The sequence below is a fragment of the Etheostoma spectabile genome, chromosome 12, assembly GCF_008692095.1.
Source record: "Etheostoma spectabile isolate EspeVRDwgs_2016 chromosome 12, UIUC_Espe_1.0, whole genome shotgun sequence".
NCBI classification, from domain to species: domain Eukaryota; kingdom Metazoa; phylum Chordata; class Actinopteri; order Perciformes; family Percidae; genus Etheostoma; species Etheostoma spectabile.
Window position 1 is genome coordinate 11822788 of NC_045744.1, and position 28000 is coordinate 11850787.

Consider the following 28000-nt stretch of genomic DNA (forward strand, 5'->3'; position numbering starts at 1 on the left):
GTCAATGGGCTTATTGAGGAAACATTTGGCCGCAATGTAGCCTACATGCAGCACCATCAAGATAAATATACACTCTGTGGTGCCATGTGTATTTTACTGAGGAGCCTTTAATGTGTTTTATTGTTGTATCGCTTATTACATATTAACAAGGATAAACACTGATCAAAGTTTTTTTGGTGTGAGCAATCAACTGACTTCAGCTCTCTGTCATCCTCACAAAGCCACAAAGTTAAAGTCCCCCGTCCACTAAAAACACAGCTGATTCTAGTCGATTGTCTGAAGTCACATGTGTTGGAAATCTTATTTTCTCACCACATCAGAATGTTGCATATTGTCTCACGGACAGAAATTCACAGTATTCATTTTGTCTGCTCTGCTGCTTCTCTTTTTATTGTTTGTTTTCGGTTTAAGGGATATTTGCAGTCATGTTCTTGCTTTGCAGCAGGGGGACACAGCCACATTGGTTATATCAATTTCATCACTGCAGCAGCCCTCACATTTTTTCCTATTTGGGTTTTTGGGCAAAGTCGAGTAAATTAGTTAAAAAAAACAAAACAAGGGTGTAGTTTCTGAATGATTCACACAGACTTGGTAAAACAGCATGGTAATTTACACTTAATAATTGGTTCTAGAAATTCCAGAAATTTATATCAAAGTAATTAGACTCAAATGTTCAGTTTCTACATGAACGTAAAAAAGAATAATGTGAGATTCCTAAATGTAATGGTATGCCTGCTTTTGGTCAATGTTGCAGCACTGTTAATAAAACAGTTTACATTATAACACACTCATACAGTACATCTCTCTTCTCTCATCTCATCTTCTTCTCATCTCCTCTTCTTCTTACAGGCAGTGGTGAAAATTAACATTTACTCAATTAACGTTACTGTACAAACTTGCACTTTACTTGAGTATTTCCATATACTTCTTCTCCACTGAACTTCCGAAGTAAACAACTGTACGTATACTTTTTATTTGACATGAGTTGCTTTGTAGATTCAGATTTATAACACAAGATAAAATCAACTAATAAATTATGATTATATATCATGTCATACTTATATTTTTGTATACTAAGGAACTGTGGCAACGATACTTGAGATTTTGGTTTCCATTGAAAAAGTAAAAACATCCCATCTTCTCCTGCTGGGTCAACTGTGTCATGTGACTGTCATATGATAGATCGTGACGCCGTGTTGTAGTCAGTCAGCTGTTAGCGCTAGACAGTAACCGGGTGAGTAGCTAACTTAACCGAGATTTTTCTCCATTATTTGTTATCAGATAGGTTATAGATAAATTATGTGACTTGTCGGATCAGTGAGTTTACATGTGTAAAGGTAAAAGAATGGATGCGAAACAATGTTATGACAGCTAGCTTAGGTCAGCATCCTCAGCTTATTTTGCTAGCTTGCTGTTGTTATTTTATGGCGTTTACTGTGTCGCTGGTAACGTCATAATTTGACAATTTTAAACGTATGCGTTATGGTTGTTAGACAGCCTTAATATAGTGTAATGTCAAACAGTATGAGCTGCGTTGATTTATCTCGGACAGACCCGTGACATTCATCATGGGCTAGTTATCGAGATGATCTGCTGCTAGCGAATTTGCGTTTCCTAGGATGGCGAATGAATAGCCCGCCCTACTCTGCCTCTGATTGGCTTATCCTAGTATACGTACCCTAACCTTAACAAATCTCACGTTTCATGCGTAAACCTAACTAATCCAACCAACGAAGGCAAAGAGTACTTGCCAATCAGAGGCAGAGTAGGGGCGGGTCCCGCCTTCACGATCCTAGAAAACGCAAATTTGCCTGCAGCTAAACTAGCTAGCTGCTCTGCTTCAGTTCAACTGCTAGGCTTTTTGTTAGCTAGCTAGCTTGTTCACTAACGTCAGAACTAAACTTGGAAGTACATGGAATGTAGCTAATGTAAGTATTTCGGACAAGCGTCGAAATATTCACGGTATAAATAGCACATTATATGTATCTCAAAGCTAACTGTACTCTATAACGTTAATAGCTTTTCAGCTCTGTAACAGCTAGCTAGCTAACCAAATAGGTACCTGTTATTTGCCGTCTTTAACTGATTATCCGCGTCATGTGTTGTTTTTACTGATGTTCATTCTGATGCTTTTATCCAGGTGGAGCAGGATTTTTACATTTACAGCGGTGGATATATTATCACAGGATGGATATCCGCGGGGCTGTGGACGCTGCAGTCCCAACCAACATCATTGCTGCAAAGGCAGCTGAGGTGCGGGCCAATCTGGTCAACTGGCAGTCCTACCTACAGTAAGCACACATGACAACAGTACATCATGTTAATACAAACACTGGACACTTTATTACGTACAACTGCACCAATGCAATATATATAGTAGGATAACATAGAAGTCAGCATGTTAAACTGTCCTTAGGCAAGTTACGTTCTCAATCTTCTTAATCCATCATTGTAATAATTGCAGACTGAGTGTAGTGTGTCAATCTAAAAGCCGCTCTAGTTCCTGTGTTGTGATTCATTGTCTTGGGTGTTACTTCCTCTTTGACCCTGTATGTTTTATAATAATGCAGATCTGACCTGTGACTCGCATTATCATTTCTAGAAGAACCATCTGATGACTTGATTCCTTGTTTCATTTAGTGTGGATATGCTATAAGCATGGTTAACTAACTAGCTACCTGTGTGTTTTGCTTTAACTAGAACATATGGTATTTCCAGGTTAATTAACATTAATGTGCAAGCTACTCTTGCAATTAGAAGCAGCATGCTCATGACCAGGTAAAGCCCAATGTTCCAGTGAGATTGTCAGTGGCATACATGTATGTTGTATGTCTTGCTCCGATGTTAAAGGACTTAAATGCCTCATGATTAAGTATTAGAAACAGTCACTCTTTATTAGCACACCCGCTGTTGGCTTTGCTGTTTTTGGCCAAAGTGTATATAGTTAATTGCATACTGTAGTAGTGTTGTGCTAAAATGGCAGTGTCTTGATGAATTCTCTTGTAGGAGTCAGATGATCTCAGTAGAGGACTGTGAATTCATCAAGAAATTTGAGGTGGCCAACTCTGAGGAGAAACAGGTCATTCTGACCAATGAAGGACATCAGGTATTGTGTACTCATGCAACACATGTTAGCTTTTCTCCTTTTATATTTCTTTGGGCATTGTGCTAATATACAATTTACCATATAAGCATTGAGATAAGAAAATCTGTTCTTCTCCTGTCAACGTTTTACAATTCTACCTCAAAAGACTTCAAACCACCTGCTGTGTCTTGGCTTTTTAAACTCATAACATAGACTTCCTGGAACATTCCTTATTTTCTACCTGTACCCATTGCTAACATGCCTGTGTAGCCTCTTGCATTGTTTTGCTGCAGTGCTATTGTTGATCTTAAAGGATCCTTATGCTGTAACATAAGTAATTTGCTGACCTGAGTTAGTCTTTTGACTTTTTTTTTTTTTTTTAAATTGTCATTGTCTGAATGTTTGTTCAAATAGTGAATATGTACACGGCTGCTGTTTCTTTCTAATGTTGTACGTATCTATTTTGTTTTTGTTCAGTGTGCAAAGACCTTTCTGAACTTGATGGCGCACATCTCCAAGGAGCAGACAGTCCAGTACATCCTGACTCTGATTGATGACACTCTACAGGTATACTAAACACATACCAACGACTGTGGACAAATAGGACATGCATCTGCGCGCATATTTCACATCATATTACCCTCACCAACCAAGAGGTTTGCTTTAGGCTGTGTGCATTTAAAGCATTCTTTGTGATTTTAAATAAATTAATTGAGGAAATAGGACATTATTGATACCTAGCTGTTGTATCAATTTCATCTCTGCAGCAGCCCTTACTTTTTTCCTTTTTTGTTTTTTTGGGCAAAGCCTAGTAAATTATATATTTTTTAAAAACGAGTGTAGTTTATGAATGATTCACACAGACTTCTGTATGGTAATTTAAGCTGGCAATTTAAATTGGTTCTAGAAATTCCAGAAATATATTTAAATAAAAGAAGTTACACTCAAATGCTTAGTTTCTACATGAATGTTAACATAAAACCCAACACTGTTGTTGTTTTTATTTATACTTGTATACTCTATATGTATACTTTACACATACTTATTTTGCACTTATTATTCATTTATTCATATTATGTACCTTGTGTTTTGATCTCTGGCAAGTGCTGCATAAAGTTTCTAGTAGTAAGTTTATAATAACTAGCTGATAACTAGCAGTGGAAACAGAATATTTCCCTGTGATGGTTGCGGGAGATTGTTGTTTTCATGATCCTGTAAAAAAGGATCTAAAATAAAATAACAGCTAGAGCATGATTGTTTTGGCAATAGAAAGCCAAGGCTTCTGTCTTTAGCTTCAGTACATTGTACACTTGTGATGATGCTATCATGTGCCGTCCGATGCAAAACCACGTGATACTATTCTATTGCCGATTTAAACTATCAAAACGCCTTTACACTGTGCTCATAAAAATGAGCATGTCTCAAAAATTTAAAAATGAACATGAATATCTAAATAGTGTAACAAATGTAGTGAAGAAATATTTTCTCGTTTCTACATTTAGAAATCTTTTGGATTAAAGTTTTTTTGTTTATTTAGTATAATTTGATAAAACAAAAATCAATGTCCGACTTTTGTATTTCTTTCATTTATGAAACATTGTCAGTACTTTAATTGATTATAATGGTTTATTGAAATAACCTTTTAGCTCAGGTTGTACTGATTTTAGGAATATGAACATTTGAAGGTACTAGTTACAGGTTTTTTTTTTTTGTTTGTTTGTTTTTAAGTAAAGAATTGAATTGATGAATATGCAGTTAAAACCTAAGTAATCTGTTGTACAGAGTTGGACTTTCCTTCTTCCCTTCTAAAGCATGTATTTTATTACTACAGTTTTATTTTAATTTTGTGCAGAAAATAAGTCTTTACAATCCAGGAGCTTCACTATAACCTTAATTCATGTGTGAATTAGGAGAACCATCAGCGGGTCAATATCTTCTTTGACTACGCCAAAAAGACAAAGAACACCGCCTGGTCTTACTTCCTTCCCATGCTGAACCGTCAGGACCTTTTTACTGTCCACATGGTGAGTTAAGAGTTGTTGATACTAAGTGGTTGTCATAGTCATATTACAATTCAAGCTGTCTCTTTTCCACATGAGGAACAGTGTTAGTCTTTACATTAAACAGGGTCAACATATATTCACAGTGGGCTGTAAACTAGGTGGGGAAATATCTCTAGTCCATGCTTAAAACCTAAGCACATTGTATTTTAAGTGGCTGGCATGCATAATCTATCAAACATCATAGGTTATTAAATGGAATATCAGAGATTATATTCCACAGTTAAGATGGTAGATTCCATTACATTTTTCATAGACATTATTTTTTCACAGAATTGATTCTGCTTCTAATCATAGGAAGGCATCAATAATTCCTCACAAAGCAACCTTTTCCCACAAAAACAGGCAATTAATGTAATGATTTCTACCTGGCACCCTTTTCAAAGACAAAGGATGACCACCCATTGACAAACTATGATAGGGCACACCGCTCAATTATAAACGCTAGCCAGATGGCATCCAGCAGGTGGGCATCATGTGACTCAAAGTCTGCAACACAGCATTCTAACTCGATTCAACTATCATGCTGACTCTTGCTTTAAAAATGTAGCCTCGGTATTTCTACATATCATTTCCTAGCAAAGGAGAAAATTGGAAAACAGAATATGTTACTGTCTCATCAAGGCACAGGAAGCACTTTACAAGCCAAACTTGTGTTTGGGGTAGTTGATTTTTTTTACACTTGGATGAGGATGTAGATCATGTTTGTGTTCAATCAGTATTTATGTGCGGTTTCAAGACAAGGTATTTTAAATTAAAAAACTTTTATATCCATGTGTCTAGCCTCCATCTTTTTTTTTTTTTTGGATTTCTTTCTCTCCCTGGGATTTGACTTAATAAAGCTCTAATGCACCGTAGAAGACCTGATCAGAGAAAGTTGTAGCTTTTTTTAACTTTAGGACTAAAACAAAGAAACAAAATGAATCCGTTTTATCAATGTTGGTGAAAATACACTTATTGTTTGTATATTTTACATCAAAAAGGAAAATTTCTCAAAGAAATACGTGATTACCATTGCTGCCTTTTTAGTAATAAGTAGCAAATGGTATACCGTGATCTTTCATTCAAATTTAATTATGGCCTTCCTGTAAATGTATACTGTTGAAAGACTGTTCTTGCACAACAATATGAATTTAAAATTTCCTTCTTCCTTTTAATAGGCGGCGAGGATCATCGCAAAGCTGGCTGCATGGGGCCGTGATCTGATGGAGGGAAGTGATCTGAACTACTACTTCAACTGGATCAAAAGCCAACTCAGTTCACAGGTAAATGAATATGGATGTTGATGCTAAAATATCTTGTGATATACAGTGGGTATAGAAAAGTATCACCCCCTTTTTAAAATAATCACATTTTGTTGCTTTGCAGTGTGCAATGAAAACCGTCAAAACAATTTTTGTTTTATTCAGCTGTATTTACAACTTATAACATCCAAGATATAATAACAACAAAAAAATTACAAATTAGAATCACTGAGTTGGAAAAAGAATCACCTCCTAAAAATGACTTGTAAACCCAACCAGGTGTAGTTAATCACCTTCTCAATAGCACACATAGCCAATTGAGTTTCCGCTGTGATCAGCTGTGGTCATTTTGATTAGCTCAGCAAGAAACAAGTTGCTCCAAACTGGATGAAAGAGTCAGGAGGAAACTGGTCAGAGAGGCTACCAAGAGGCCTACTGCAACTCTGAAGCAGTTGCAGGAATTCATGAAAAAGAGTGGTCATTGTGTGCATGTGACAATATCACAAATTCTCCACACATGTGGCTCGTATGGGAGGGTTGCAAGAAAAAAGCCACTCCTCAAGAAAGTCTATATGCAGTCACAAATGAGCTTTGTCAAAACGCACCTTGAAGATTCTAAGGCCACGTGGAAAAAGGTGTTATGGTCAGATGAGACTAAAATTGAATTGTTTTGCCTTTTGTTGCCAAACAATATGTCTGGCGAAAATCCAATACAGCTCACCATCCAAATAACATAATTTCTACAGTAAAGCATGGAGGTGGTAATATCATGTTATGGAGTTGTTGCTCTGCAGCAGGGACTGGAGCACTGTCAGGATAGAAGGGAAAAATGTATGGGGCTATTCTTGAGGAAAATCTGCTGCTCTCTGCCAGAAAGTTGTCAATGGGAAGAAGATTTACCTTCCAACATGACAATGACCCAAAGCACACAGCAAAACTAACCACACAGTGGTTGAAGGAGAAAAAAGTGAATGTCCTTGCATGGCCTAGTCAGAGCCCAGACTTAAACCCCATTAAAAATCTGCGGAATGACTTGAAGACAGCAGTCCACGAACAGTCACCATAAAATTTAACTGAACTGGAGCAGTTCTGCAAAGAAGAGTATTTTGCCAAATATTGCCACTTCTAGATGTGCAAAGTTAGGAAAGACATATCCCAACAGACTAAAGGCTGTAATTAAAGCAAAAGGTGGTTCAACAAAATACTGAAACAAGGGGGTGATCCTTTTTTAGTTTATTTTTTTTCTGACATGTTGGTATTATATCTTTCACTTGGATGTTATAAGTTGCATTGAGTAAATACAGCTGAATGAAACAGAAACTGTCTGTCTTCATTTCAGGCTGCAAAGCAACAAAATGTGATTATTTTAAAAGGGGGGTGATTCTTTTCTATACCCACTGTATAAAAGTCTGTATCTAAATATTTGGATTACTGAGGTGGTTTTGGCTTTTTTGGACTTTGGACATTGATTTTAAAAACTAATCTGTTATATATATAATTTGTCATTTTACAGTAACCGTTTTTACTGTAAAATTGTGTGTTGTGTCTGTTTCATGTGACAGACAAACAGACTACTGCGAGTGCAGGTAATAGTAGCTGTATAAGCCAAGGTGAAAAACACGTTGCCTGACAGTAGCAGTTTAAGAAAGGTGATTGCAGGTGTCAACAGAAATGAATTTATTATTGTCAAGGTCATTTTCAAGATAAATATTCTAAGTAAGTGGAGTATATGCTCATTTGAAAATTATGATTATAAGTATGATGGTTGTGTTGTTGGAAAGGTCCAATTCATTGGGATTTATCTTCTTGGCAGCTTGAATGTTCAAATAAAATTTTCTGTCTGCACACTGTATAATGCATGATTGAGTTTTAAAATAAATGAACTTATTAGATTAGTCATGTCATTGATTATTCATTTCTTAGATATTAGGACGTCCATTTCCAAGATACTTTGGCTTCGTCTTTCTCATGTGGAATATCATTATTTAAACAGCAAAAGTAACTTGTACTTTCTATTTCTATTCATTTTCCCTTAATTCAATTCTTTTTTCAGCTCAAGGTGAAAACCTTGACTGAATGATTGAAATGTACTGTAACGCATTAATTCTAGAGCCCGACCGATAAAGGATTTTTAAGGCCGATACAAATATTTGGTAATTTAAAAATCCAATATTCTGGCTGATACATAACAGAGGAACGCTGCTCCTTGCAACCGTGCCTTTGCGCGGCACACAGACACTGCAAATCGTCACCAATGAAAAGGGAACTCCCTGCTGAGTTCAATGATACCCCACACAAGACTCTACCTTAAATGGTTCAAATGTTACAAAAGGTGTGTTGTTTGAGCATAGGGGGCGTGCCAAAGCATCACAAATGAAGAAGGAACTCTTTGCTGAGTTCAATGACATCTCACACAAGACTCAAACTGAAAAGGGGCGTGGTCTGCTTTAGTGGGCGGGGTTAATAGATAGGGGGCAGTATAGTATTACTGAATTTGAAGTCAATCTGATGAAATCTCTTGGAGGAGTTTGTCAAATTATTGCACCTTGACTTTTAGTTACACACACTTCCTGTTTGGATGGCAAAACGCACAAAATGCCCGATCAGCCATGCCCTATGATGACATTTTTTTCTTTTAATAACTTTTCATCTTGAACGTCTTAAGATGGGACAGTCCGAATTTGAAGTTGATTGGATGAAATCTCTAGGAGGAGTTTGTTAAAGTACGACATGTGTAAATGGCCAAAATCACACAAATTTCGATCTTTCAATTCAAAATGGCGGACTTCCTGTTGAGTTTAGGGTATGGCTCCAATGCACATCTTGCCATGCTACATATGTGTACCAAGTTTCTACGTTAAACGTACTGCAGGGGCTCAATTTTTTTTTTAAATTCTTAATGGTGCGCTAGCAAGCCTTTTTTGTGTGCTTATTCACAAAACCCTTAAATTACGTAGATTTTCATAATGCTGATACCAATAGATCGGGAAATGCCTAATATCGGCCCGCCAATATATCGGTCGGACTCTAATTTATTCATATTGACTTTTGCCTTGCCTATGTTCTTTAACTATAACTGCTTCTTGGAATTGTGTTTTATTCATTTCTCTTCTCAACAGCCAATCAACAAATACTGTGGGGCTCAAACATTTGGGCACACCAGGTAAAACATTGTATTAATGTGCATAAAGAAGCCAAAAAAAGATGGAAAAAATCTCAAAGGCATCAAATGACAGATTAGACATTTGTATAATATGTCAAAAAAGTTAGATTTTATTTCCATCATTTACACTTTCAAAATAACAGAAAACAAAAAAATGGCATCTGCAAAAGTTTGGGCACCCTGTAGAGTTAATACCTTGTAACCCCCCCCCCCCCCCCCCCCCTTGGCAAGTATCACAGCTTGTAAACGCTTCTTGTAGCCAGTCAAGAGTCTTTTAATTCCTGTTTTAGGTATCTTCGCCCATTCTTCCTTCAAAGTCTTCCAGTTCTTTGAGATTTCTGGGCTGTCTGTCACGCTCTGTTCTTTTAAGATCTATCCATAGATTTTCAGTTATGTTGAGGTCAGGAGATTGTGAAGGCCATGGCAAAACCTTCAGTTTACGCCTCTTGATGTAATCCACTGTGGATTTAGAGGTGTGTTTAGGAACATTATCCATTTGTAGAAGCTATCCTCTCTTTAACTTGAGTTTTTTCAAAGATGGCATCAAACTAGCATCCAAAATTTGCTGAAATTTTATTGAATCCATTTTTCCTTCTACTCGTGAAATGTTTCCTGTGCCACTGGCTGCAATACAACTCCTAAAGCATGATTGATCCACCCCCACCTTTGCTCATTCCGGCCAAAAAGTTATATTTTATCGGTCCACAGAACTTGTTTCCACAATGCATCAGGCTTGTCTATATGTTCATTTGCAAACTTCAAACACTGATTTTTGTAGTGAGGACGTAGAAGAGGTTTTCTTCTGATGACTATTCCATGAAGACCATATTTGTACAAGTATCTCTTTTATAGTGGAATGGTGTAGCACAACTCCAGTGTCTGCCAGGTCTTTCTGGATGGATCGTGCAGTCAAACGTGGGTTTGGACTTGCTTTTCTCACAATCCTGCAAGCTGTTCTGTCTGATATTTTTCTCGGTCTTCCAGATCTTGATTTAACTTCCACTATTCCTGATGACGGCCATTTCTTACTTACAGTTGTGGTCAAAAGTGTACATACACTTGTAGAAAATCACAATGTTATGGCTGTCTTGAGTCTCAATAAGTTTCTACAACTCTTATTTTTCTGTGATAGAGTGATCGGAACACATACATGTTTGTCACAAAAAACAGTCATAAAGTTTGGTTCTTTCATAAATTTATTATGGGTCTGCTGAAAATGTCACCAAATCTGCTGGGTCAAAAATATACATACAGCAACAAATATGTCAATTTTGGTGATGTAGCGAGTTGTGTCAATCAAATTAGCTTCATGTCATGGCCTCTTCACTTCTTCTAAGTGATTCTGATTGACTACAGCTGTTGACTTCTCATGAGCCCATTTAAATAGGGCTCATTTGACCCAGTGATTAGACTCAGCTACAAAAGCTACAATGGGAAAGTCAAGGAACTCAGTGTGGATCTGAAAAAGCGAATTATTGACTTGAACAAGTCAGGGAAGTCACTTGGAGCCATTTCAAAGCAGCTACAGGTCCCAAGAGCAACTGTGCAGACACTTATACGCAAGTATAAAGTGCATGGAACAGTTGTGTCACTGCCACGATCAGGAAGAAAACGCAAGCTATCACATGCTGCCGAGAGGAGATTGGTCAGGATGGTCAAGAGTCAACCAAGAATCACCAAGAGCAGGTCTGCAAGGATTTGGAAGCTGATGGAACACAGGTGTCAGTCTCCACAGTCAAGCGTGTTTTACATCGCCATGGACTGAGAGGCTGCCGTGCAAGAAAGAAGCCCTTGCTCCAGAAAAGGCACCTTAAGACTCGGCTGAAGTTTGCTGCTGATCACATGGACAAAGATAAAACCTTCTGGAGGAAAGTTCTCTGGTCAGACGAAACAAAAATTGAGCTGTTTGGCCACAGCACCCAGCAATATGTTTGGAGGAGAAAAGGTGAGGCCTTTAATCCCAGGAACACCATGCCTACTGTCAAGCATGGTGGTGGTAGTATTATGCTCTGGGGAGTTTTGCTGCCAGTGGAACTGGTTCTTTGCAGAAAGTAAATGGGATAATGAAGAAGGAGGATTACCTCCAAATTCTGCAGGAAAACTTAAAACCATCAGCCCGAAGGTTGGGTCTTGGGCGCAGTTGGGTGTTCCAACAAGACAATGACCCAAAACACACATCAAAGTGGTAAAGGAATGGCTTAACCAGGCTAGAATTAAGGTTTTAGAATGGCCTTCCCAAAGTCCTGACTTAAACCCCATTGAGAACATGTGGACAGTGCAAAGAAACAGGTTCATGCAAGAAAACCATCACATTTAGCTGAACTGCACCAATTCTGTCAAGAAGAGTGGTCAAACATTCGACCTGAAGCTTGCCAGGACCTTGTGGATGGCTACCAAAAGCGCCTAGTTGTTGTGAAAATGGCCAAGGGACATGTAACCAAATACTAATGTTGCTGTATGTATATTTTTGACCCAGCAGATTTGGTGACATTTTCAGCAGACCCATAATAAATTTATGAAAGAACCAAACTTTATGACTGTTTTTTGTGACAAACATGTATGTGTTCCGATCACTCTATCACAGAAAAATAAGAGTTGTAGAACTTATTGAAGACTCAAGACAGCCATAACATTGTGATTTTCTACAAGTGTATGTACACTTTTGACCACAACTGTACATTCTGAACAGAGGATATTGGCATCTGAAAATGCTTTGCTATCTTCTTATAGCCTCTCTGCAGGGTGCCCAAACTTTTGTAGATGCCATTTTTTTTGTTTTCTGTTATTTTGAAAGTGTAAATTATGTAAATAAAATCTAACTTTTTGTGACATATTATACGAATGACATATCTGTCATTTGATGCCTTTTGGAAATTTGTCCATCTTTTCTTGGCTTCTTTGTGCCCATTGATACAAATTTTTACCTGGGGTGCCCAAACATTCAAGCCCCACTGTAAGTCTGCATCCGATTGGAACCATTTGTGGTCAAGCTTCCAGCACATACCGTGTAGTCCAGCAGGACTGTAGCTTGGCTCAAAGCTATGGATTTTGAAAAATTGTGCACCTGTTTGTTTTGTTTATCTCTCATTAGAACCTACATGGTACAGGTCCAGAAACAGGCTCAGGAGCAGGAACTATTTCCCCCAGTGAAGTGAGTATCAGTGAAATGCATCTTCAGTCAGTCTGGTGCTTCCAAAAAAAACAACTAAAATGGCAGGGTTTGTGGAAGCTGGCATCTGCAAGGTGTCACTGGACTTTCACATCTTTTCTTTTCCCTCTTTATCTCTACCATTCTGGTCTTGCACTCCAGTTATTCAAATTGCAGATTGTTAGAGTCCTGAGTCTGTTAGAGCAAGTTTAGAGGATTTCTTCATTTGGACAGCATGGTTTTTGCTACAACTGATTGGTTTTAAGTGTAGGAGTTGCATGCAGTAAGCCACTTCTCCTTAATGCTGAAAGTGCATGACAAACTGCTTTTCCTGCTTCAGGATAACAGGGAAATTGTTATAGCATTTGCACAGCAGCAGCATCATCCTACCATTTTATACCCCATACAAGCATAGTGGGATTTTTCTGAGAATTGCTCAGAAATCTATTAACATGAGCACTATCTAATAATTGAACATCATCTTTTCCTCTTCATTTTTTAACCAGGTTACCTCCACTCTTCTGTCCTCACTGCTGCCTGTTCTTCTTCCTGGACTTCTTTGCTTTTCTTCAACTGCTGTTAATTAACAGATTAATATATCTATTTTCTCCTCTCAGCCCTCTCCACTCTAATCTTAATTTACAGTATTCTGCTTGGATGTGATGGGACACTTTTCCCTGCTACTTCTCTGTATTGTACTAATGGGTCTGTGATATAGCATGTGTTTGTGTATATTTCTACAGACTGCATGTGCAATGCCTCAGGTTTGATTGGTGGTGGTTGTAATGCAAGTTTCGTACTGGCCTTCTTCCATTTGCTGTATCTGCTTGTCAACGACTACATGTTTCAGAACTGCACTAATTGTACTTGACCTTCTAACATTTTGTTTGTTTTCCTGATTACACAGCTAAGGCTCACGCTACTGTTTGAGTAAATGTTTGCCTCTGTCCTTTGCAGAGCTCTCAGTACGTCCAGTGTGTGGCTGGGTGCCTACAGCTGATGTTGAGGGTGAATGAGTATAGGTTTGCCTGGGTGGAGGCTGATGGAGTCAACTGGTGAGCGATAACTCCTTTATAACAGAGTTCCTACAGTTTTTTCACAGTCTAGATTTTTCTTAAAGACAGTAGAGAGATGACAGCTGGAAATTACGGAGATACAGGGTTGTACTTGGCTTACAGGCAGACAGCAATTTAGAATGAAGTACACAAAAGGGTAGCAATAAGTAAAAATAATAATTAATACAAGAAGTACTCAAGAACACAGGGTTAACACCAACGCCACTTTTGTCATCAGTGCTCTTCACCTAACCCATCTAGAGAAAGCAGCAAGATGAAAAAGCCAGAACCTAGAGGACCACCCTGTCAGATCCATAGCTAGTAACAGTCCAAATTACATTTTTATTACTGATGGAATAAAAGACCTCATGTACCTGTTAGTAACATCTTCAGAGATGGAATGTCCTTCCTGGTGGAAGCAAATTAAACTCTCTTTATGAAGGGTGCTGGGTCCCCCCCCTGTTTCTGTGAAAAGTTTTCCCGTAGAGCTGGCTACACAGCCCCTGCACCCCACCTCAACTTGGCGCACCTTCACCCTTCAACCCCAGCCCCAGGAGTACTTACGCTCATAGATTTCATTGACCACATACTCCCAAGGGACTGTCAGCTTTATGATGTAGCCATGTTGGCAGAAGTTGGACCACATGTTCACATCTTTAGCTTGTCACACACATTTTTTCTAAATACAGCATTGTAAAAACCAGCCTTACTGCTTGATTTGAATTTGATAATTGGTGCACATCTATGAGCACCACATCTCTGCACTTACCAGCTATTTCGCAAATGTATGACTTGCTGTCTAGCTGTAGTCATTAGTACTCTGTATATTGAGCGCCTCTTCTGTTATCTAAAGGCTGTCTGTACATTTCATTCTCAGCCATCATCATAGATAATGGATGGGCAGCATGCAGGCACACAGCTATGAAAGCTATTCTATTAGTTAACAGATGGTAGATATAGATGGTCCCTTTCCAAGCACTTAGTCTTTTTCCATTTTTAGTTTTTATGAATTTATATACTATGTTTTTATGTTTAAGCATCACAGCGGTGCTGAGCAACAAGTGTGGCTTCCAGCTCCAGTACCAGATGATCTTCTGTGTTTGGCTCCTGGCCTTCAGTCCTCAGCTCTGTGAGCAGTTGAGACGCTATAACGTAGTGCCAGCCCTGTCGGACATCCTTCAGGAGTCTGTCAAGGAGAAGGTCACTCGAATCATTCTGGCTGCCTTCAGGGTATGTGGAAAAATTCTGATTCGGTCTAAAATTTCCCTTTTTACTGAATTCCTGTCCCACATCTTGGACTGGGGAGGGATGATGCAAGATTGTTTTCCTTTTTTAATTTTATTTAATGTACTTTTGTAGTAACCTTTTACCACATAAAGAAGTTTTTATTGTGTGGCAAAGATTTGAGCTATTACATATTTTAAAAATGCTTGCAAATGTTTGCAGGTCATAATTTTGGACCAGCACTATACTGTTATATTGAAATAGGACAGTCTGTGCATTTTTTAACAGAGCACTTTAAACATTTGCATTTAATAAGGCTGTATACTTTATCACAACAAGAGCAACCTGAAATTACTCTTAAATGACAGATAAGGCAGTCTATAAAAGATACATAAATACAATTTATGATTACGCTGCCCTTTAATCTACCTGATGTGATTGCTCAAACATCCACTGAATATTTAATGTAGTCCTAAGAGCTGCGTTCTGGACTTGTGCCAGGTAATGAATTCCCCATACTTTACCCTGACAAAATTATGCCCCATTTATCTTCCCATTCTGTTGTACTTTGTACTAGAGGATCTTAGTGCATCTGACAGGGCACTAAAACAGGTCTGAAATGTCTGAGAAATACATTGATTTGATAACTTCCAGGTCTTTAAAGGGGTCGGTATTGTGCTTAGAAGAATATACAAATGATCGCTTGGTCCCTTAAATTAAGCATTTTAAGCAGACAAACACATTTCTCTTAGTCAACATACAGCACACTAACATTTCTTGCTAATAGTAATCATCCTCTGCTATAACACAGATACGCTGTACCTGCCCACTCTCTGCATACATTGTATTGAATGCTAAACAGACTCATATTGATTAAAAGAATTATACTGTTGAAAGAATATCGATTTTTAATTTCATTTAAAAATCTATATTTTTTTCTAGTCTTAATGATTCTAAGTTTGTCCAACCCGGCAACATCAGACAGTCTCAGAGACCTTGGTCACAGTTACAATGGTGTGGTAAATGCCATTGATTACATGACTGAAACATCAGCTCTTTCACTAGTGGAAGAAAATGTGCAGCTGAGGAAGGTATTTAAAGTTGCCTGTGTTTCTCTGTCAGCCATTTCCCATCAGTATTTCACTGTCATTTTAACCTCCGTAAATAGGTATTTGTGTTCCTGATGGAATACCATTCCATTTCTTTTGTTTACTAAAAGAAATTGGTTTAAGACAACATTTTAGAGTATGTATTTTTGCGTATATTTTTGCCCAGTGGTAGATCTTTTTCCGCTTTGAATTTTCCCCCAAAGCTCATTCTCCACCTCCACATCAAAAAAAAAAGCTGCACACCCCAAATTTTGGGGAATTTTTCCCGCAAGAAAAATAGGCTTGATTTTAATTTTGGGAAAGAATTTTGAGTTCAGTTTCTTTAAAAAAAGCAATTAAAAAAAACAGTGGCATGAAGGGGGACCTGTTGTTTTTGGGTATTTTTTTTTCCGGAATTTTTAAATTTCCCTTTGCAGAATTGTCTTTAAATTAGAGTGAGGAAGTACAAAAACATTTTTCCTCACCAAATCCCTACTTGGGCCATTTGTTGTCATGCATTTTTTTTGAGGATTTTGGGATTATTACATGTACAGTCAAGGATTTCTTTTAAAATTCCTTTTACCCCCCCTATTTTTTTCCCATTTTTCCCAACATCAAATTAAACCCGCCCCCCACATGGGACTTGCTGTGTGCTTAATTATCCGCCCTCTAAAGGGGGGGAAAAAAAAAAAAAAGTGTTTTTTAGCTTCAAGAAAAAAATAAAAATTTTTTTTAGCCCTAAACCTGAAAAGCACCGGGTCTAAAAATTTGGTTTTTGGCTAGCCTATTTTTTTTTTTTGGGGGAGTTGTGCGCACATCCCCGGTTATTGCAAAAAGAAATTGCCAGATTGTGTAAGCTGTAGTTACCCCAACGGCTTGGGGGTTTAAGCTAAAAATGGTTGGGTTTTCCCAAACACTTGGTTATAGAGGTAAATGTTGATGTTAAATTTTTTTCACTCAAAAAGTCATTATTGACTGATTGTTGGCTTTGGGTTGTAGCCCATTATTATTGATTTGTTTGGTTGATAGGGGAATTTTTTTTATTTCTAATTTTTCAAACCAAAAAGCTCACTTATAATGGTATTAAAAATTTCAACAACACTATGTTCCTCCACTGTTTCCCTTTACAAATCTCTGGGGGAGCGGCAGAGAAGGGGACCGTAGGATCCCGGCCTTTTCGTCAAATTCTAAAACAAAATTGGAAACCCTTTACCCAAAAAATTATGACGAGGAATCCCGAGGACGCAAATTCCGCTGGGGGGCTGGGAGAGACGTGCAGACTCAGGTACCCTTCGATTCCCTTTTATAAACAAAAAAACAAACCATCTGGTATTTTTCTACAAGAGCGATTGTGAAAAATTTTTATGCTTTTTGTGAAAAAAATACTGTTTGGAAAAAATCTTTCAAGGAAATTTATTAAGTGCTGTACATGAAAGATTTTAATCTTAATGATAGTCTATTTCTCAAACTTTGTTTTTTTTTTATGCTGCGGGTTTACATGCAAATTCAGGTAGGGTTGTGAAGTGACTTAAGTGTGTTCAAATTTTCTAATCTAATATATAACTAGAATTATAATTAGGCTAAAACAGTGATTTAAAGAAAACACTTTTCTGCTGGAAAACCCTAAAAGAAACTTTGGTTTCCCCTTGTTGGGGTAAAAAAAAATTTTAACTTTTTATTTTTTTTCCGCCTTTTTATTTTAAGCTCTAAAAAAGTCTGGCGCCTGGAAAGGAGTCCGTGACAAGTCGGAAAGTTTTGGGGTAGAACGCCGTCCCCTGAACGGAAAAATACGAGCTCCTCAGTAGGAAACCATTTATTGTAGTGAAAAAACACGGGCACAAATTTTTGATATTTTTTATCATACATTGATTCCCACTAAAAAGTGAATCATTTTCAAAATTTTGAACTGAAAACGGAAATAAAAATGCGTTTAAACCAAAAGGGTTGAATTTAATTTTAATGTGAGTTTTTTTTTTTTCCTCGCATTCAAAATGGCTTTTGCTAGCAGGCAACTCAAAACTAGGGGTTAACGGGGTTAACATGGTAAACTTGACCTACAAACAGCATGTTCCACTTTTTATTGTGAGCACATTACCCGACATTTGCTTTTAAGGTAAGACTTTTGTCACCCTCACAGAGCCTCACTTTTTTTTAATTTGTGTTTCGATTATAGGCACTATTTGTATTTCTATATTTGTATTAAACGGCCATGGTCACATTGAGTTCTGTGGTAACACCTGTCTCAGATTGTATCGTTAACAGCTACTTAAAAAGCCGCACTCACCATCATCTTGTTGATGATTGCACAGCCCGTGTTCGTCCAATCTAAGGACTCAGATCACAAGAGATAGAAGATCAATTTGTTTCTTTGTTATTTCAGTCACACACTCTGCTGGAGCTACTGACATTGAGTAAAATTCCTGATCTACCGATGTCCTTCTCTCGTCACTGTCCTCTCTCTGTAATAAGCTCAGGCATAATTTCAGTTTATATAACCCCCCTTTCTTTTTTAGTCTTTTCTCTTGATGCTTTGTCTCACTTTAAACCCGGAGGTAACACTTATTCAGATGCCTTATGTCTTATGTCCATGGATTTAGATTTTAGAGTTTGTGTTTCTTGGTTAAAAAGTAACATTGGCTTTGAGAAGGATCAGTGCATTTTTACATCCAACACTTCTTCAGGGTTAAAGAATTTCATCTAATTTATTTTACGAAGCTTTCTGAAAAGTCTTTGCCTAGAAGCATCTGAGAAGTATGTGATTTTTAGAATGAATGTAATGTGATGTAATCTGCCTTTCAATGCAGACGGACCTCTCCATTCAAATGCATCCCATTTTGTCTGCCTTCAATAGGATCTTGACTAGGCTTTTGGAGGTGTCTGATGATCCTCAAGTTATAGCAGTGGCAGCTCATGACATCGGAGAGTATGTGCGGCATTACCCACGTGGAAAACGGTAAGGCATATTTCTGTGAAAACCAATTTGTATCAAAGCTTAATGCCACTATGTGTAGTAATTTCTGACTCTGGCACCCCATTGGGGTTAGTACAGCCTTAACAACACAAATTTAAAGGAAAAATACTTAATGAACACACTGATTGGCACATGAAGCTTATCCCATCTCCTCACAACCCCAGGGAAATAAGAGATTGTTGTCTTGTTTGTGTCCAATAATGCTGAAGTTCTGGGTGTCTGTCGCTTCTGTCTTCATTAATGCTCTGATGCTGCTAGTTCTTGCCTGGACACCTTAACCACATATTTTAGGTTTCCCTCAACGTTTGTTATCCTAAAGACACTATATGAATGACATATTAATCATTTTACCCTGTGATCAGGTCTCCGTGTTGATAATTAGACCCCACTAGTTTTAATGCACCCAGTTTGTATGTAACAGTACAAGTGTTCCTTTGCTTTCACCTACTTTTCTTTTCTCTAGTCACACCATTTACTGTGTTATCACATGCATTATGCTGGCCTGTTTTCCTCTTCAAAGTATTATATCCTTTTACAAGGCCAGAAACCCTTCATAAAACACATCGAAATATTCAGTCAGGCTGGATTAAATTACCTGGTGCTGGACCACTGAATGACCCAAAACATGAAAATAGTACCTGTTGTCTGTGTAGATAAAGGCTTTCTCCCATTATTCCTTTATATTCCTCTCATTTCAGGGTGATTGAGCAGCTGGGTGGAAAACAGCTGGTGATGAATCACATGCACCATGAGGACCAGCTTGTCCGTTACAACGCCCTGTTGGCTGTGCAGAAGCTCATGGTCCACAACTGGTATGAACACATTCGTAGCTTCATTGATGTCGTGCATTCAGATGTTGTCATGAGGAAAATTAGTCCTTACCGTTTTAGTTGAACCAGGCTTTCTGACATTAAATAACAACCTCAACATGTGCATACAAATGATTCCCTAAAGTCACTGCTCACTCCCACAGGTTTTTTTAGTTATTTTTGGCTGATTAGACATCTGCTTAGGTTAAAGTTGGGCGGAGATATGCTGGGAATTATGCAAGGTTAATGGACTATATACTGATAAGATTGATGAAATTATAATTTGCTCCAACAAAGCCAGAGCTTCACAGATATATTACCAACACTCAGTCTTTACACCTTCACATTTTCCTAAACAAAAAGGTCTAATCAAGCAAATTATGTTAAATCCCCTTTTTGGGTAAACTGTTTCATGGCTTTTAAAGATGATCTGAGAACTTAAATATGTGTTATTACATCAGCATTCAACCGTTAAAGTCAGGATTTGTTGCTTCATTTTGTGACGTCCAACAGGTCACGTCTTACCAACTAGCTAACTGTCTTTACTTTGTGTTTTATTCACTGAGAATACAAAGAGAAAAATATAGAAGACAGACATTTGTTTTCTTGCCCTTGTGTTCTTCACACATCAAGGCAGAGTAGTGAGTCAGTTTGGATTTGATGCTGTTAATCAGTTGCTTGCTGGTCCATCTTTATGGTTGTTTAGTGTGTGAAGAGTGTCAGTGTGCTTGCGGTTTAAAACATTACCTCATGCAACCGTTACCTAATGAGGCTAATGCTTGGTGAGGGCTGTTAGTCTTAAAGGAGTTGGTTCACAGAGAGTTAGATTAGAAGATGTTGTTTGTCTGTACTGTGAAAATGAAGCTACAGCCAGCAGCTGGATAGCTCGGCTTCATTTCTGTAATAACTACATTTTTAGGGATCCTAAAAGATACATACATTCATTCATTCATTCATTCATTCATTCATTCATTCATTCATCAGTCAGTCATTCATTCATTTTTTCCAGACCCTAACACTAAACCTGCCCATCATCTTTGTGTGTTTTTTTTGTCTACTGGATTGGTTGGAAACACTAAAAATCATCAAGCGATAAGTGAAAATGTGTTTGTTTTGCTGCCACTATCTAAAACACACTCTGCTCCCTGAGCAACTGTGGATGGAGGTCTCGTGTTACTGTTTAATATCATAGAGTAGTACTGTTTTCCTATCTAAGTGGCCTTAATGTTCTGTGTAAACTCTATGTTCACTGAAGTGTGGTTAGAAGTTTATTCATCCACTATAGCACAAAAGGTTTTCAGTGTTGTTTCAGTGACTGTGAAGAAAGAAAAGCATATTCCCATTACCAGACCTACAATAGAAAGGAAGATGCATTTTCAACACCTCAACCTGAATAGTTGAGTCAGTTTATTTATAGAGCAAATTTAGACACAAAGAACATCATACAAACAACACACTTCTATACAAATGTCCCTAAACTAAATCATATGCCAAAGAATAACAATGGGTTTTAAGACTAAAGTTAAAGATCTCTGCTGTATAGAGGAGGACTCAATATGAATGGGAAGTTTGGGCCACAACGGAGATGGCACACTCACCCTTTTGTTTTCATCCGAGACTGTGGAATAGCTAAAAGGAACTGATTAGTTGATCTTAGGTTCCTAGCAACTGCATTCTGGGCAAGCTGCAGGCGTGATAAAGATGATCAGCAAATTCCACAATACCAGGAATTGCAGTAGTCAATACAATACAAAATAAGAGCATGAATAACAGTCTCCAAGTCCTTAACAGCATGATTTTAGTTTAGCAATAGTCCTGAGATGAAAAAAAAGCTACCTTTGACAACAGAACTAATTTGTTTGTCCAATTTTACGTCAAAGATAAAACCTAGATTTCTGGCAAAAGGGTGCACACTTGAGGCTAAAGTCCCCAAATTGTTCAAAAGTTCGTCAACTGAATTTGGGGGGCCGAACAACATGACTTCCATCTTACTCTCATTAAGTTGGAGAAGGTTGTTAGCCATCCAGCCCTTAATGTCTTTCAGGCAGTGAAAAGGGGACTTTAAAGAGTTGGTATCACCTGTTTTTGGAGGCAGGTACAGCTGTGTGTCATCAACATAACAATGACATGTTTGTGAAGAATGGAGCCCAATGGGAGTATGTACGAAGAGAATAAAATTGGCCCTAAAATTGAACCTTGAGGGACACCACATGTAATTGCTGCCGAAGAGGAGATATTTCCAATTTCAACAGAAAAGGTTCTACTTTTTTTAAATAAGAATTGAACCACTGTAGAGCAACCTGTAGAGCCTGGATATCTACCCTATGCTGAAGGCAATCCAACAAGATGGCGTGATCAACAGTGTCAAATCCAGCACTAAGGTCCAGCAAGACTTAAATAGCACAATTCCCTCTGTCACCGAGCACAATTAAATCATTTAGCACTTTAAGAAGTGCTGTTTCTGTGCTATGGTGTACTCTGAAGCCAGACTGAAAAAAAGTGTCCAAGACACTATTTTCACTTTAAAATTAAGAGAGCTGAGCAAGAATAACCTTCTCCAAAATATTTTGATACAAACGATAATTTAGAAATCGGTCTAAAGCTGTTACAATCAGTAGGGTCAAGGTTGGGTTTTTTAATTAAAGGCTGAACCACGGCATGTTTAAAGCTAGATGGGACTGTGCCATTCATAAGAGAGCTATTTATTACAAGGCTGGGACCAATAGTATCAAATAACTCTTTCAAAAGACAAGAGGGGACAATATCTGAAGATGAATAGGCAGGTTTCATGTGTGATACAATATCCATCGATGCTGACAGGACCATGGGCACAAAACAATTTAGAGAAGCAGGGCATAGGAGGGTCATGATCAATAGGTGAAATACAAGATCTGATAGTGTCAACCTTGTTGATATAAAGCTCAAATTGCTCTGTGATTTCAAACGACATTATCGAGAACATCTCTGACAGTGGTATTAAACAGAGTAACTAGCTCATCTGTAGACAGAGAGGCGGAGGTTATCTCTGTAGGTCTAGCAAAAGGACAAGCTATGAAAGCATCAGAAAATTGCCTAGCAGTCAGCAATCTGGCAAGCAAGGTTTAGGTAATGGATTAGAAAGTGATATTAAAAATCACAGGTTTATGGTCAGATAGACTAGCAACATCCAGCTCAATATTTAAACCAGGAAAACCTAATGGTTAAACAACATCCAGTGTATGACCATGTTTGTGTGTAGGACCAGTTACAGACTGAGTCAGATTGAACAAGTCCCCAAGTTGTAGAAACTGGCTAACGAAAGGCTTTGATGGACAACAGACATGGATATTAAAATCACAGAAGATTAAAATCTTATCCGATTTGGGCACAATCAAGGATAGAGACTTTTTTTAGTCCTTATTGTACTTTGGGAGGTCTGTACACCAGTGCACAAATCAGTGGGCAGGACAAATGAACTTTAAATGCTTGCACCTCAAAAAAATTAGTGTACTTATCAACTGGCAGTTGGCAAGATTTATAGTGATTTTTGAAGATTGTCGTTAAACCCACACCACTGCCAGCGGATCTGGGAGAGTACTGCAACTTCCAGTGTAAGATAGATAACCCTTGCAGAAAGAGAAAAGGAGGATGTTGGGTTAGTTATGTGATTTTTTTTTTTTTTTCTTTTTTTTTTTCTCCATATTGCCCAGATTTACTTCATTCTCCAGACAATGTTGATTTTGATATGGAAATGGACATTTCATCACTCACAGCTTGTTTTCCCGCTATGTGAAAGCAGCAAGGTGTAATTTAACGGCCCGGCGCACAAATCACATCTTAAAGACATTCATCTATTCTTGTTTTTTATTTTACTGCTACTCCTTATAACTCTTTATTTCGCCTACGCCTTCATGTGGCAACATCCTATGGCATCACAGTGTTGCAGTGGTTAGAAGCCTCACAGCAAGAGGGTTCTGGGCTTTGGCCCTTCTATATTAAGTTTGCATGTACAGCTGGGCAATATGGAGAAAATCAAATATCACAATGTGTTTTACAGTATACCTCGATATTGATATTGCGGCGATATTGTAGGGTTGACCATCGGTCCTTTCACGAAATGATGATGGAATTTGCAATACCGTCATCACTGATAAACAAACGTTTTGGTTTTAGCACACATACGAGGGGGCAGAGTGTTTTTTTTGTTTTTTTTACTGCGCCTTAGCCAAATGAAAAGGAAAAAAGAATTCTCTACTACATTTTGCTGTCATTTATGGTTGGACTAGCATTTTTGCTCCTCTCCAAAGCAGTGGGATTTACAATAACACCATGTAGCTATGGTTTTTCCCGCAGTTCTTGCCTGTTAAGGTATTGGGTAACATAGGTAGACTGACATACTGTGTAACCAATCAGAGCCAGAATGAGAAAATACGCTGTGAAGAACTGTAAGTGAGAAAGGGGTTGATTGACGGCACTCTGTGTATTGCTTTTCATAAGCAACGTTGTTGTGGAGTTAATAAACTATATATTCTGAGCACAAATAAGCTGTAACAGCACACCGGTAACCGCTGTAACACCGGTGTGCAAGTGTGGGAATGTTGCCACAGACACCGCAGCTCTGGTACACTGAGAAATAAAGAGAACTTTCCCTGGCAGCGATAGGTTTAATCTGCATTGAGTGAACTTGTTTGTCAAGGGCTTCAATGTAACGGACATTTATTTATATGTAAAGGTTCCGCACTTGAGCTTTAAGATATTTTCACTTACATTGCCAATAGTAAAAAGAGGTAGGATCATGTTTTAAGTGTAGTATCCCTTTAATTTTGTAGTACCGTGATTATAATACTGTAACCGCAAAATAAATACTGTGATATAAATTTTAAGGTCATATCGCCTTCCCCTATGTCAGCCCCGTAGTAGTCGGGCGACCTGTCCTGGGTGTACCCCGCCTCTCGCCAAACGTCAGCTTGGATTAGCTGCAGCCCCAGTAGTTAATAGATGAGTGTATAGAACATATTTTCAAAGCAGCTCACCCACTGTCACCTTGAGTGGGTTTCCATGTAAGATCTTCTTGTCTTTACTTTCTAAAGACCCTTGTTGTCATGACAAGAGCAAAGATGAATGTGTGAACTGAGGAACTTATTTATCATTTTACCCTTTAGTTTGCTATAAAAAGTTCTTTTTCTAACGTGTTTGTGGAACATGAAAGAAATTGTGATAGATTGTATTTTTGCTATTGTTGGTTTCAGCTATTGAGTTACTGTGTCCTTGTGCTGTACTGACCTCTGCTTTGCTTTGCTGAAGCACAGCCCTTTCTCCAGAATGCCATAGTTATCATGGACATTTCATAATATATCATTAGATTGCATTTTATACACTAGCAAGTGGGAAGTTGACTTTAGTGAGAATTTAAAGGGTCATTTCTCTCTCTAGTCTGACTGAAAGGATTATAGAATGTACGGTTAATTACCAGTAATCAAATCCACTTTTATTTTTCTGTACCACTTTGCCTTTATTTGTATTTTTACAAAATTAAAAAACAAAACAAAAAAACAGTTGGGTATTTTTTACAATAAGCCGATAAAATATAGATCTAATCTTTTTATTCTCTTTTTCACAGCCTAAATTAGGCTCTTTCTTAAGGACATAGAGCACATCATGAATAAACTTAGTGATCTTGGTGTTATCTTATGTAAGGCTGGTAGACAGCTGCCTAGGGAAAGCAAATCACCTGAAAGAAATGAGTTTATTACAGATACACCATTTTGGTTATAGACCTTTTGTCAGGTGTTTCTTTTACAATGTGAAATATCACATCTTTATACAAAAGGCACTGTTTTAATAACAAAAGGGAACATTATCTCAAATCCCTAAGACATTTACCACATTACTGATTGATTAAAAAACATTATAGAATACAAATAAATGTTTCTATAAACAATTAGGTGTGCAATGCAAAATTAGTGTTTTTTTTTATTAAAGGGGGGTTGCAAAACTCATATCTATACATTTACCCTTTGATCAACTCTCATTGGCTGGTTCCCTGTTGCATACAGTACAACCTGATCTTTCCTCTTTTGATTTAAGAAAGGCAATATGACTCATCATGCTGTGCAAGTATTCATTCATGCATTAGCTGCAGATGCGTACATCAACAAAGATGAGCAAGACGTAACAACTCATCCTTCCAATTATTGCCATCTGCCTTTGTAAACTCCTTGGTGTTATTGTAAATCGACATATAGCTGCTATTTGCAGATCAGCTAAAGGTCACCACGGACAACTTCAGGGAAGTGTGGAGATTTTACATTGGATTATTTAGTTTCTTCTTAAAAGTTGAAATTCTCCTTGTAAGCATACATTGTTATAGGAAATATGGGATGGTTATGTGAAGCTCAGAGGTTTAAAACCTGTTGTGTTCAATAGGCTTGAATTATTCTCGAGAATGTGTGAAGGACCATGTTCCTCTGAGAGTGCAGGTTTTCATTTCTACCATAAACAAAAATAATTTATCAGTCTAACTGCATTCTAATCAGTGAAATCCCCAGGTGTAGATGCAGACTTCTGTCCCTTGAAACATTGTTTACACCTGCTTGATTTGACTGTAAATTACTGTGAATGTTCATCAACACTAGATGAAACATTAAAGTGCAGGAATTAAGGCTTTGACCGGAAATGAGCGGTATTTTGACCTGAGACAAAAATGGAAACATGCAGAAAAGTACTTAAAATCTCTACCTTATGAATCAGTAAGGACATTTTGCTGCTGTGTTCAAACAGGAAAAACGACAGCCTGTAAATGTAGCAGTAGTAAAGGATTTAATAAACCTTAATTCCCATGGTCAGAATGTATTGCCAGCCTTTTTGATCTTTTAGGTTTGTGAGAAGCATTTGATATTTCTTGTATCATTAAGTTGATATCATAAAATATATCATATGAATGTAACTGTCAAAAAGAAGCCTGAAGGAGAAGTGTGACCTTTCAAAATAATGGCATTATATTTCAACATACAAATCATGTCAGGGTCAGAAGCTCGTATTCTGAAATTCTAAAAATGACTCCCGAATCCCGTCCCGCTCCCGTTTTGTTCCCTACGTTGTCTAAAGTTATCAGAATCCGTCGCGGACTGTGTCGCGGACGCGCGCTTCACACCGCGAGCAGGCTCACGCGGCACCTTTTTGGAAAAAAAAGAAAGCAAAAGAGACGCTATCCATCGCTGTCTGGAGGATAATTAGCCTGTTGATATTGCATGTGTGAGTTTGGTTAATTGCGGTCAATTCACTGAGGTTGCCTCGGAAATTTAGGCTACACTATATATGCATTACCTGCAGGCCTAGGCGATTTCATAACGTAATTCCTAACAGAGATCTTCTCACAATCAAAACACACTTGTCTCCGTCCCTCACCCGTTGATTTCTATGCTCTATTCCGTCCCTATCACATTACCAACAGTAAAATTGAATCCCAAACCGCGGAACTCCCACGGAAGTCCCGAAAACTTGTCCCCCTCTTGTTGACACCTCCGCCTGGCACCGGAACTATGCCGTAAATGAATCCTCATCGATATAGACTACTCTTGGCAAGAAAGCAAATAAGTGTATGCCCCAAAATGTCAAACTATTTCTTTAAAGGATATGACAGGCACTTTGGTGGATGGAAATTCATATGCATCGAATTCAGCATTGAGTGGGTTGGTGTTGGGAGTGCTGAGGTGTCATTTATTGTGCTTTCTTTCACAGGGAGTACCTGGGAAGACAACTCCAGTCCACTGATCAGCAGCAAGCTCCTGCCGTGGCAGCCCGAAGCTGAACTGTTCCCGTGCACATGCGTTTGTGTATTACTGTGTGTATGAGTGTGTACTGTATGCTAGTTGTTCTTTGCCATTTTAATAATGGCTTGTTCATTTTGTGTAACGGCTTGAAAATCAAACGGTGTGGTTTCCTCCTTCAATCTGCACCCTATATGATTCTCGATGTTTCTTGATTTGACTGTCGTGCTTCGTGTCGTGCCCCTTGCGAAGTGATATATGGTGATTGATGTCCCACTTTAAGTCTGTGATGTACAAAAACTGCAACTTATTTAAGTCTTACGTGTAAAACATTGTATGTATCCTAATAAAGATGCTTATCTATGGTGTTACTGTGTTGCATTATTACACTTGCTGGATTACAGA

The 28000-nt window shown here is 38.0% G+C and overlaps 1 protein-coding gene across 1 annotated transcript; it reads left to right on the top strand.

Moving 5' to 3' along the window:
* The first annotated feature begins 1132 nt into the window (after window positions 1-1132).
* atp6v1h (ATPase H+ transporting V1 subunit H) lies at window positions 1133-27966 on the top strand. The gene is made up of 14 exons (XM_032531819.1): window positions 1133-1234; window positions 2141-2291; window positions 3007-3106; window positions 3563-3652; window positions 4996-5109; window positions 6306-6410; window positions 12644-12703; window positions 13658-13755; window positions 14793-14985; window positions 17197-17352; window positions 17783-17868; window positions 18919-19020; window positions 19737-19850; window positions 27567-27966. Exons 2-14 carry the CDS (start codon window positions 2188-2190, stop codon window positions 27634-27636), a joined length of 1392 nt encoding a protein of 463 aa, XP_032387710.1. The 5' UTR covers window positions 1133-1234; window positions 2141-2187; the 3' UTR covers window positions 27637-27966.
* The last annotated feature ends 34 nt before the right edge of the window (window positions 27967-28000 follow it).